This window comes from Lissotriton vulgaris, chromosome 2_1 (assembly GCF_964263255.1).
Source record: "Lissotriton vulgaris chromosome 2_1, aLisVul1.2, whole genome shotgun sequence".
Taxonomy (NCBI): Eukaryota; Metazoa; Chordata; class Amphibia; order Caudata; family Salamandridae; genus Lissotriton; species Lissotriton vulgaris.
This window is the reverse complement of record NC_141687.1, coordinates 1,211,866,044-1,211,879,149: the sequence shown is the minus strand read 5'-3', so window position 1 is coordinate 1,211,879,149 and position 13,106 is coordinate 1,211,866,044. Positions and strand designations below refer to the sequence as shown.

At 44.3% G+C, this 13,106-nt stretch overlaps 1 protein-coding gene across 2 annotated transcripts in view; it reads left to right on the top strand.

Annotated features, from left to right (window-relative positions):
• Positions 1-13,106, top strand: part of LOC147732399 (opioid-binding protein/cell adhesion molecule-like) — a 2,769,197-nt gene that overhangs the window by 2,681,697 nt on the left and 74,394 nt on the right. For both annotated transcript variants that reach the window (XM_086956934.1, XM_086956933.1), the window contains 2 exons: positions 9,195-9,329; positions 11,795-11,915. In XM_086956934.1, coding sequence (XP_086813060.1) covers positions 9,195-9,329; positions 11,795-11,915 — 256 coding nt within the window. The remainder of the gene's footprint in view (positions 1-9,194; positions 9,330-11,794; positions 11,916-13,106) is intronic.

Here is a 13,106-nt window from a genome sequence, read left to right as displayed (position 1 = left end):
AGTCAATTTATTGTTTCAGTGAAAACATATGAACACATTTGTTAACTATATATTTAGATAAATGAGTGGCAATTCTAAAATCGTTTGTCTGTCCTCTTAACCTCCTAATCCCCTTCCTTACTTTCTATTTTGTATTTCGCGGGTTTCCTTCTATCATATATGCGCGAGCCAATTCCTTAATCGCCTCTGGCAAAATAAACATGGCATCCCGGAAGTCATTAGGAAGTTAGGGAATAATGGATCCAGCTGCTGATAATTCATTTGACATATTGTTAACTTTTTCTTGATTCAGACTCAGAGGTGATGGCATGTCAGACATTCTTGCTGTGGCTTGGAGAATGTAAAAGGAGAAGGCTGCAGTCTCCTGTATCTAAAAACAGCTGCCTGGTTTACAAAGTAAACATTTCAAGTACTTCAAAAAGCTTCAGCAATATTGAAACACAGGTCATTACAAGACCCACGGCATTTTGAGGCGGTAAAACCACGCACGGTAAAAACAGCTGTAGTGCGGTATTTACCAGGAATGATATTATCTTCTTATACCGAATACCACAACTTGAAACTAAGGATAACAAGGTAATAACAAATGTTTGAACCTGTTCTCGGATGCAAAACTCTGACTAGGTAGTTACTCAAACACATTTTGACATGTTTTACCAGGTAAAATGCATGCTGACAAAAGTGTGGCATTTTCACAAAGTTGAAATTCTGATCCAAGCGCAAAATTCAGGGAAAATAACCTACACTACTTGTTCACACACTACCCCCACCCCTAGCACTTAACTGGAATCCTTCATTAAATACACTTACTCATTAAATACACTTACACTTTAAATATACTTTGGATTTTTCATAGTTCTTTGTCATTAGTGAATTGATATAGCTGCCCAGCACCCCCATTCTCAAAAGTGTTTCATTACCACTGTTGCCAAGGATCCTCTCTTTGGTCTCAGTAAGTTCGATGTTAGATACATTTACAACTTGAGTTTGAGGTTTTCTTTACACACTCGGGCACACACAAATAGTATCGTCATTGGCATCCTTTCCCCCCCTCCAACATAACATACATGCCCATAAATAAGCACTTAACACAATTTTTTGTTTGGGTAAAGTTGCTGCAGGTTTACTACATACACCTTATGTAATATGGTGGGTTATCTTACGGGCGATCCAAGGGCTGGCAACCAACTGGGCCGCCTGCCCGCCTGATGAGTCAAGCAGCACTGAGGCGAACGCCATCTGTGCCGCCACTTGTGGTGATCCTCTTCCCGGATTACATACTGTTCCTTCTTACTCAAGCCCCTTTCAGGGAAGAGCGTAGCATAGCAAACCCCTGGTTGTTTAGGGCCACAACCGCACGAAGGACTAACGGGGCACCAACACGGTTCTCCGGAACCTCCCATGAGGCTCCTGGGCCTTGGCTCTGGAACCCCTTATGGTGCCGAGCAGAGGTACCCTTCTGTGCCTATTTGCGTCCAGATCGCCCTGTAACTCCGCCACAGCTCTGGAGGCGGCCACCGTTTCCGCCAGAGCCCCCCCCCACCAAAACAGCTATAGTCTTACCCGCAACCTTTCCTGTCTAGACTCTGGGCGGGGCATTGCAGACACCATGGCTCACTTTGCCCCAACTATTTGCTGATCTCACCTACCTGCTGTCCTTCTAACACTGTGTGTGCCTGAAAACCTGCGTGCCCCAGAAACAGACACAGAGAAACCTGTGCATTGAAATACAAACATATTGCTCTCCAAGAGCCAGTGGAAGCTGGTACTTCAGGCAGAGGGGAAGGGTGGGCAGGCCACATACAAGCACACTCACTCTCACCCATGCATTCACGCATGTTCACATATTTATCTATCATTCACAAGCACATACACACGCGCACACATTCACAGCACGCAGTCAAAAAACATATACATCCATTCATACATACACACATGCATGCACACATCAAACATTAAAAAAACACTTGTTGAGCTGCAGATGTGATCTCCCATGGCAGCCTCTGTGGTTGCCGAGGATTTATTTATTTATAGGTTTGTAACGCGCTAGAATCGACTCTAAACAGAGTATCTCTGCGCACAGGAGGAAAAAGAGAGAGAGAGAGAGAGAGAGAGAAAGAAAAAGACTAGTAGCATCGGTTTAGCATATAGTTCAGTTCAGTATGGACATAGGTACATAGACTAAGTCTGGAATAAGAATGTTTTACGTTTTTTTCTAAAATTTAGATGTTCTGGACATTGCCTAAGCTCAAGAGGAAGTTTATTCCACCAGGTGGGTCCGACAACCGATAAAGCTTTGCCCCCTTGTCTGACCTTCTTTGTGGTTGGTACTCTCAATAAAAGTTGGCTGCTTGACCTGAGAGATCGGGTAGGATTATATGGGATGAATTTATCCTTCCAATAGGAAGGCCCACATCCATGTCGGCTCTTGTGGATCAAGAAGCAAGTCTTAAAATTGATCCTCTTACGGACTGAGAGCCAATGTAATTTATCCAGGAGGGGTTTCGATGACGTTCTTGGAGGGGCATTCAATACTAGCCTCGCTGCAGTATTTTGTATCACCTGGAGTTTTGCTAGGACACCTTCATTGGCCGACAGCAGGAGTCCATTGCAATAATCCAGGCGACTCAATACTAATGCCTGTACCAGAGTTTTCCTTGTGGAGTCCGGTAGTATTGGAGAAACTTTTCGTAAAAGTCCAATAACATGGAAACATTGGCCAACCACCCAGTTACCATGTTGTTTAAAAGAAAGCTCTCGATCGAGGCGTACCCCTAGGTTTTTTGCAACCTGTTTAGGTTCTGGCACTTGGCCAAGCTCGCACGGCCATCAGTCTGGCGTCCACAAAGCTCTAGCCTCTGACTATCAGCCAATGACAGGAGGTGACAGTTCCTAACGTAACAGAGTTGGTTGAGACTGTGTGACAGTTGACCCCACTCTGTGATGAATCTTACCATAAGACACTCAGCCGAATATAGCATGTTACATTGCATGCTATTACAACGCGTACTTTTACAACGCGGTCATTACAACAACCGCGTTGTTAGTATGCAATACCCTTACATTGCAAGTCATTACAACGACTTGCTGTAGGGGGCACGCTGGACTTAGAAATAGTATTATTTACTATTCCTATTCCAGTTTGCGCAACAGCAGGGAAGGTGTTGGATTTCATATCCAATACCTCAGCGCCCCCTACAGCAAGCCATTCTAATGACTTGCAATGTAAGGGTATTGCGTACTAACAACGCGGTCATTGTAACGACCACGTGGTAATGGAACTTTGTTGTAAAAACAACATTGTAACCGCCATTTCCCCACTCAGCCGTGAGGGTTTAAAACTGAAGCGCTGAGGTCCAACACTATTAGTGGCACTTCCCCTCGGCATGAGGTTGATGAATTAAGCACTTTGCCGTCCTGTGGAGATCACTCCCACAGGGCTGTGACATCTTCAGCCCAGCAAAGTTCAGCTCAGTCATTCAGACCTTTGTTCAGCCTGACAGACACTCATAACATTTGAAAAAAGGTGGTGGAGTGGGCTCACCCGCCATTAAGGATGGGTCGCCACTGCCAGGAGCTGTATCATGAAGAACTCCACTGGCTCAGCACTGAGCCCAGCATCTCTCCTGTTTTTTTTCCTTTGTGACGTCTAAAGTTAATTTATATACCTCAGAATGTCTCCAAATGAATGCTTGTAATGCAGACAGCATAAGTCTGAAACACTGAGTGAGGTTTACTCCTCTCTCTTCCCGACTTTAGCTATCTAAAGTTAAAGCACTAATTAAGACAAGTTCTGAGTTATATGTAAAAATTCTAGACGCCTCAAAAACAAACCAAAAACAGGCGTTTGAATCTGCATTGAGCCAGCGTACCTCTTCACGCCATAGCCCATTTTCTTTTATCCCACCCCTCTACGTCAAATTCTGTGGTTTGTTACCACCTCTTCTCCTCTCTCTCTCCTACTCTTTATTGTTGTCTCATCTCCTTCCATCTCTCCAATCCCCTATCTCTCATTCCCTCTGTATCAACTCTGTTCTTTCCACCATCCCTCCCTTCTCCTCTCTCAATGTTTTTATCCTGACAGGGAGGTAGAAAGTCTCCGCTTTCGACCCTTAACTGCAGCAACTCTACATAAAGTATCGAGAAACCTTGATTCCTGGTGCACTTTTCCTTAGAATGCATCCTGTTATGTAAGGCTCTGAAATTATAATGTAGCTAGGCAAACATTATGCGTATTAATGGAAAACACATTTTAGCCTACCCTTTAATGCATACATGTGTTGACAGCCTTCAATCTCATAGCGTTTAGAGTTGAAGGTAAGTATTTATTTGCAGTAAGTGATCGAGTTTGTACTGTAGTGCGTCAAAAACATATACTGTCACTCGCACACATATACATTTTCCGTTCCTTTGTACCTCGGCAAGGGAATTATTGTCAATGTACAAGCTATGTGATGACAAAGGATTGCCTGACAAGGCGAGTTCCTGTTCAATGAGTGTCTAGATAAAAGAACGTTGGAATCACTGTCATAATTGTGGTTATTTGCAGAAATATGTGATTGGACACCCCTGTTATGTTTTCAACTAGTCGATATTGATTCGTAAAAACATCAGGGCTTTTTTTATCGATTAAGTTAAAATCAATTGAAACATCGCAGGTGTTTACGGTTTAAAGAACATCTTTTGGCAAGAGAGAGAGGTAAATAACACGATTTCGCTGTTGCAATTACCTGCGTCAGAGACCATGTACAGTCCCATTGGGGCGCGTCCCCGAGCCACATTGTCCCTTCTTTATGTCGAGGGCAGGGGTGTGCTGGGAGTGAAATGGTGCAGAGTGAGATATTCCATATACAGTAGGGGAATGAAAGAGGAATGGTGAGGAGAGGCACTCTTTTCGAAAGCAAGTGAAATGCCATCAGATTTGATAAACTATGCTCCAGTCACCCAACTGATCTCCAGTGGCGGATCCAAGTGGAAATGGCACTCCAAGCAACACAGTTTCTGTAGAGGCCTGACCCATTCCTTCACTTTATGCATTCTTATCTGCGGGCTGATGTACAAAGTGAAAGACACAGCATATAGGTCTTATTTTCGAAAAGATATTATGAAAGGGAAAAATATCATCTTGAAACCAGAGACTGAATTCTTTAAATGATTTAAGGAAGGCCACAATTGTATTGATGATGGGTATCTTACGGTGCAAACACAAGGAGATGATGGACGAAGCACTGAAACTTTTCAGACACTCACCCCCAGTCACAGATTTGGGTTGAAACCATCATCGTTATTTAGCTCAATTCGTCACCCCAGTTCAGACCCAGCCTTATGCAAATCAGTCTTGACCCGCTTCTTATGATGGCACTTGCACAATGTCAATAGTTCACGAATCTAAAGCATTGAGGAGGTATCTCGTCTACTAAGAACCCTATGCATCAACAATGGCATTCTCAATATAGCCGTACTGAGGAGTATCAAGGAAGAGCCAGGGTTTGAACAATTTGGTCCATATTTCCCCCTTCCATAAGTAGCCAAATTTCACGGTTTTCTGTACAGAGCCTGGTCACCCCTCTCTTTGACAGTAGACTCTAGATTTACCTTGGTGAAAGGGTTCTCTTAAAGGATGGGTCAGGACTTCCAGCAGCCCTGTTTGTTCAGCTCACAGCCATCAGCTGCACAAAGCAGCAATTTCCCACCCACCTGTCTCTTTGATTTAGTCACAGAGGGTTTTACTTTGGAAGTTGGGCACAATAAATGTGTTGGGCACGATTTTATTAGCACGTGCTGTCAAGTTAAAATCTAAAATGACTTTGATGTGGAATTTAGGCTAACTTTGGGTGATGTATGGCCTACTGGGGTTGTATGGTATTACAACGCAGGCTTTTACCCTGCATGTCATTACAACGCGGGGATTACAACGAAAGTCGTTACAACGACTTTCGCTGGAGGGTGCTGGATAGTGGAATAGTTTAATTTTCTATTCCAACTCCAGCCCACGTTGACAGTGGGGAAGGTGTTGGATAGAAAATTAAACTGTTCCCTATCCAACAGCGCCCTCCAGCGAAAGTCGTTGTAACGACTTTCGTTGTAATCCTTGCGTTGTAATGGCAGTGCGGGGTAATCCCCGCGTTGTAATGGCTGTTCCGCCCTACTGGTGGCATTTGACTTCTAGTTGTACCACGAGGTCGCTCACATCATGGTGTCTTCATTCTCTGGGAGGGCTGTGATTGGCTTTATCACATGTGGCTGTCCCAGATTATTTGGCATCAGTCTTTTAAATTTCTAATATGCCTCAATTGAAATGCTATAACTCTCATGAAGTTCATCTTTTGACAAGATGTTAAAACAAGCATTTACAATGCAATGGTCTTGTCTTTGTTAAAGTTAGAGCTATTGGCAATGCAAATGGCATTTGTTTTATGTTTACACATGCCACTGGTTGCATATGCTGCCTCCTCAGATTAGATGGAGGGTGAATAGATGAAAGATGCGTGGGTGGACACTTGGGCAGGCAGGCCAGGTGGAAGGGTGGGTTTACAAGCTGAACTCATGGTTAGCCGATGGGCAGATTGACATATGAATAGATAGGTGCAGGTGGATGAATGATGTGGAAGCACCATGGGTCTAATTCGCATAGGTGCATTTTTTCGACAAGTATATTTATTTTGCTACTATAAATTCAGTATGAACTCTTATTGAAAATAAGGCACAATTACTCAAAAAAATCTCAATGAAGGGCCCATGACTGCAGAGTCTGATGGGAGGAACCACTTTAAACTGGAAAATCAGACAGAAACGTGCACACATGGACAAGGCTGAAGCAAGATGACGGGGTGCTGCTGTTGGCAATAACTTAATCACACAGCTCACTGCGCCCCTCTATATTGGCGGCCTTCCATGCTAAATGAAGGCCCTGTGTTAAACTACAGTTCAATGAGGATTTTCCCATTACCACTGTGTGATACTTCTCTTTATCAAACTGCACCATGACATGCTATATATTCTTTTCATCAACACACTTAGGATCTAGTGGGATCTGTCAGAGCCAAGAAGTACTGATCCTTTGAAGAATTATAATGCTATATTCTTTCACACTGCTTTGCATGAAACTATGTCTCATACTAGCATAGTGTGCTCTTGGGCTGCAGCTATTCTGCACTGACGCCTATGGGATAATAAATATTATTTTGTGTGCTAATGCCCTGCAAACCACAATATTTACTGTAACGTTGCTATACTGTACCACAATGGATAGGCACACTCTGCATGATTTACATCTGCCCTGTAACGGCGTACTCCATTACGGTAGACGTACACCTATCCCTCTAATAGTTTCATACCTGTGATAAAGTACACCGCAGTAACTTCTGTGTATCACAGAGCACCATCCACGCCGCACTGTGCCCGCAACACAGAAACTGGGTAATACAGAATGACTTGCTGTATTACACACATATTTCAGTCAGTACAAGCACAGTGGCAAAGACAACTTAATAATTTGAGCATTGCTATTGATTTCACTGTAGTGCCGAGATATCACATAGGAAAAACTTCTGTGCACATCTGCGCCGCATCCTTTCCCAGAAAACCCTCACTCCAACCCGCAGCAAGAAGCGTGTGGGTAAGGTGGCAGGAATGTTAGTAAACAAGCGCCTTCGGGCATGTTTCTTGCTCCCGATTCAAGTGCCTGCTGATCAAACGACTTCCCTCCTACCCCCGGCAACAGAAAGACACAGAAGGAGACACTCGACCACAGGGAGACGCGCGGATCTTCCACAGACTGGAAGCCGAGCGGCCTTCCTCAGGCAGGAGGATAACACAGACCCCTCCATCCCCAGATCACCTTCTGCTGCCGGCCGCCTCCCCTCGGGGCGCTGCAGGCAGTGCGTGCCCGGGTCCCCCCGGGACTGCACGTTCAGCTGGGGCCTCTCCTCGCCCTGCAGTGGCCGAGAGGTTGCAGCTTCTCTCGGCTTTGAGATAACCCGGGCCTCGGCTCCAGTTACTTGTTGCTCAGCAGCAGCGACACCATCCGCTGCCACACCGGGAGGAGCCTGAGAGCCTCATCGCGACGTCAGGCAGGGGGCAGCCACGGCCACCTTGTGTGCATCTTAGAAGCCCCCCCCCGATTTGGGATGCTCTGGTCAGACTTTCTTTGGATACAGGGCGTACTTTTACAAAAAAACATCAAGTGTGTGTTAATCGTGATATGTTGATGCACACTTACCAACTTTCCTTTCCTTATTGATGAAGGGTTCAGTCTATTGTTTCTCAGCAATGTTGATTGTTTCCTACTTTTTCCCCCATACAATATTCCTCCCAGCAAAGCAAATACATTCGGCAATAGTTTGTTTTGTTTTTGCAGGCAAAACTTTCCCATTAAAGCATTGATATTTTTTTCAGTTGAAATAGTCCTGGATTAAATACATAATCAAGCGCTCGAGCGCTCGCCATTAGTCACTAAGCCCCATCCTTTGCAGACTGGGGGGCGTGCTTTTATTTCTCCCCTCTTCTCTATTGGCTGGAATGTAAACAACGGGTGTGTTTTTGACTTGTTGTTTAGCATTCCAGCCAATGGAGAAGAGGGTAGAACAAACCTAAAAAACACACCCCCAATCCGAAAAAGACGGGGCTTAGAGCGAGACAATGACATAAATGAGACCTCTTTTCCAATGGCTGGCCGTCGTTGATGAGGCCAGCCAATGGAGAAGAGAGGCGGGGTTTACCCTCGCTATTCAGAGTCATTAAGTCTCGCTGGCGAGACTGCACATGTGCGCAACCTACGCTAGCCGAGACCTTAAAAGGAAGTTATGTCAACTACCTGTTAAAGATGTTATCCCTTGATATCAACTGATGCATTGTCACTTGCATTTGGTCTTAATATCTATCATATCTTTTCGAAAATATGTCAAAATTGATAAATCCAAGTTAGTGTGCGCTTGTTTTAGATGCCAATTTTTTCACTTGTACGGGTGAGGTTTATGGCTCATGCTGTAAAAAAACTATGGCCCCTTTATTCCAAGCATTGCATGTGAAACATACTAGAGTGGGCATACTATAAAAAGTGGTGCTAGAAGTCTTTGACAAGCAAAAAATATATTAGCATTAACATTGCCTGGTCACTCATTCAAATGGGCGGAGAGACTTTGGGGTTTCACAGTCTAATGTGCATGTTGTTCTCTACTTTCTGTCTTCGGTAGGTCGATCTTTTGTGATTGAAGATGAGTACCTGGAAATCAATTCCATCAGCAGGGAGCAGTCGGGGCTCTACGAGTGCATCGCAGCCAATGAGGTGTCAGCCCCTGTCGTACGGCGGGTCAATGTCACAGTAAACTGTAAGTGCCTCTACCTCAGAATCAGATTGTACTACTGATTAATTGATTGGGATAGGCAAATGTGGCTCTAGTTAGTCGGTGCTGAAGAACCAACTGCACAGGATTAGCAAATTCTTATCAATAGTAACGGAAAAAATTACATTTTAGACAAATAATCTAAGGGTCTGGAGGCCAAAAGTACATTTGCTAACAGATGTTTAAGCCATGACATGATCCCTGTGTCCATGAACTGGATCAGTGGCCTCCGCACAGCTTTGTGGTTCCCCTGCTACAGAGCCTGTGCAGAAATTTCAAAATGTTTTTTATGTGAAAGCTGGGGGAATACATAGAAGGAATTTGAGTGATAGATGAATCAAGCCACAGTATGGAAATTAGAAAGGCGAACGTAGAGGCATCCACAATTCTTACAATTGACTGGGGGATTAAAGAAACTCCACAAACTGTAGGATCTTTTAGAAGGTGGTGAAGTTTTAAAAGGCAAAAGTTTTATCCCTTCTGGAAGGAAAATCATCAAATCGTTCACTAAGCAGTAGAACGCTTGCACCAAACCACTTGTTACTGGAAAAACTTCCTGCAAAGCTTTTGTTAGCTGTTGTGCCACTCTCACAATAATCCCAGTTTCACTAAGGAGACAAAAGCGGAGATAAACCCCCTTGATAATATGCCCAGGGTTTCTTCTTTGGACAGTTTTGCCGCCGGGATTCTAATTTTGCTCACTTTAAACAGAAAAGGGGGATGAAAGAGAGGGCAAAATGTATGTGTGTCAAAATAGAGGCTACTGAGAGGTGCTAAGGAGATCCAAGTCCCTCATTTATTTTCATTTTCCTTCTTAATCCAGTAAAGTGACTCTATTCAGTCTTTGCTACCTGTCTTGGACTATCACATCGCTCCTCTTTGTCCACTGCACGCTCCAATGAAAGTGTGCAATGCACACCAGATGAATATCACTGTCTGTCAATAGAAAGAGGATTTCAGTTTTCAGTGTCATCCATCAAATGCTCGTGTTCATCAGATCCACATTGAAAATATTTTCAATGTGCTCATGACCCCTTAGCACACTTTCTCAGTGAAGGTTGTGGCCTTGGTGAGTTGATTCAAGTAATATCCAGCAGTTCTAAATTGGTTAAAAAAATATATTGGTGCACTACATTTTTCTTAGAAGGCCACCACTCACTTCCCACCACTTATCGCAGCCCACTTTCACCACTTGAGTGGGCCATTAATTCACTGCAACTTTCAAATATTGTAACGGAAGCAATACTTTAGATGTGGCTGACTGTATTAAGTGCTCTCAATTGCTTAAACAGCATGATTGTAGTAATAGAGCACATTATCAATTCGCTTTATGAAACAGAGTCAGTAAAATCTTTTGGTCGGGCATACAGGTACTCTCCAGTAATAGCTCTGCACTCCTGGATAATCGTCTATTTTCTATTGTCAGCACCCCAATCCAGCCCTCAGCTATGATCAGTCTAGTCATATTTTCCAGTTTACTATATTTATGAAAGCATACAGAATACAATAGACCGACTAGACAACAACATCACCTGATTCTCAAATCTAAACCCTGTGACACGCGTGTACGCCATTCCCACCTGGCCGGACATTACACAACCTCTACACTCCCATGTATACACATATAATATGTGAAATTGACCTACTATGCCATTGTTGTTGTCTCATTCACCAGCGATCCTCCCCGCCACTGTCTCTCGGTGTATCCACACCGAATGCTAATGTTGTCAGGTAGTGTTAGCTGTGCAACATAGAGATTTTATGATAGAAATGTCCAGGCGTCAAAAGAAGCTTCAAATGCATGTGGGGTTCTCCATATGTGGTTCCTGAGGACTTTGGGGGGGTCAGTTATATCAAAGGAATGTAACCATTCTCTCTCTATGGGAAATTGTCTTCGTACACATTAGATTTTGTAATTATTAACCTGCAGGTTGTAATTCTGCAACAAGGAATCACGTGTTTGCAACACACTAAAAGTTTGCTTTTAGGCTCTGGAAAGTGTACTGCACCCCACGAGACAGATGCAAAGTGCCCTCTAAAATAAATGTCTGTGTGGCCTCCTGGCTCAAATCCAGTACTGGTACCTAGGGGGCATCTTCAATCACTATGTTAATCAATTTGGAAGGACGGGGACTGCACGTGGAGCTCACCCACCCTCACTGGGCTGTAGTGGTGTAACACATGCCCGGCAGCCCGTGTGATGTAGGGGGACTCAGCCCTTTATGGGGCTCCCATTCAGCCCAAGGCAATGGATGTCTGTGAGAAATGGGAAACTCAGGGCCATTCTCTCACATTCTGCACAAGGGCCACATCATTTTGTGTTTATGCCACTGCCAACCTGTTATCAGGATATTTTCAGCAAGGCTGTGATTCTAAAAGAAATTTGCACTTGCATTGGGAGAAGCTACAATTTTAAGATCTGCAACCTGTCATCTTGTCTTTCTCTGCAGACCCGCCATATATCTCGGTCGCTAAGAACACAGGAGCCTCAGTTGGTCAGAAGGGCATCCTGCGCTGTGAAGCTTCGGCGGTGCCCCTAGCAGAGTTCCAGTGGTACAGGGAAGAGACCAGGTACTAACTCTCCGTCAACCACTCTGCATGAGTTATAGCTTCGTGTAGGACTAAAAATGGATATAGAAGCTACTTGATGTAAGGGTGGGAGTGAACAGAGACTACAAATGGATGTTGCAGGCTTGATTCGGAGTATGGTATATGTTGTTATTCTGTTTATTTGTATTACACTTAAGGTCACACTAAAGACTTCTCCAACTGTTTGGAGGTGGCGGGAGAGCCGGAAAATGCAGGGGTAATTCAGATTTAACCTTGTTGATGGATGGGCTACCTCACGTTGCTAGTATCTTATCGGACAGATTGACAGCGTATTGTCGGTAGTTGCCCCCTTAGGTTCGCCAAGACATCCTCGAGGATGTGGATGGGCGCATGGGGGGGGGAAGAAGTGAAATGTTCACAGCCGGTGCGTCCTGGGAGACATCTGCACGCTTTACCACAAATCTAGAGTGACAGAGAGAAGTATGAAAACCAATGAGGGTGTTCAACACAATCCCTGTATATCTTGTCCTGACCTGACAGCACTCTAGACCAAAGAACTATTGTCTGAACATGTACAGGAGACCCGGAGATAGGTGGTTCGCTCAGGTGGGATTGGGGAATCTCCCCAGGGATTACTTTTTGTCGCACGCCTGTTCCTAAGCAACATGGGCTTCGTTACTCCCACAGGTGTGAAGTACCTGAGTATCTGCGCTCCACTGCCCATCTTTGCTTTCCACTAAACTGGATGTAATTATCTGTCACCAGTTCTAACCGCTGATTACTGTTATTTCTTGACCCAAATTCAGAATATGATTGTTGGTGATTCTATTTAATAAAGCCATTACATTAATTTAGCATAAGCGAGAGAGAGCTTGTCATATCGCTACTTCAAGGGGTCCATCAGTGAAACCCTTCACCCGAGCCTTGTTCATTGGTTCACAAACCCGGAGATGCATTTTTCAAGAAAAAGGAGTCTGAAAAGCAAGCAGTGTGTGAAAGGAATCCCTAAATATCTCATGCTGCCTCCAGTACATGAAGTAAATGAGGTGATCTTGCTTCACATTTTTGTCATCAGTATCTCACGGTGGACCCGTGCTCATCACCAACCACAGTGAGAGAAAGCAGGCTTCCTCCTTGCCTGACTTTCTTATTCTCTCTCCGCACCCTGTCTCTTTCTCTCACTATATATCTCCACGTTCCCTCATCTGTCTG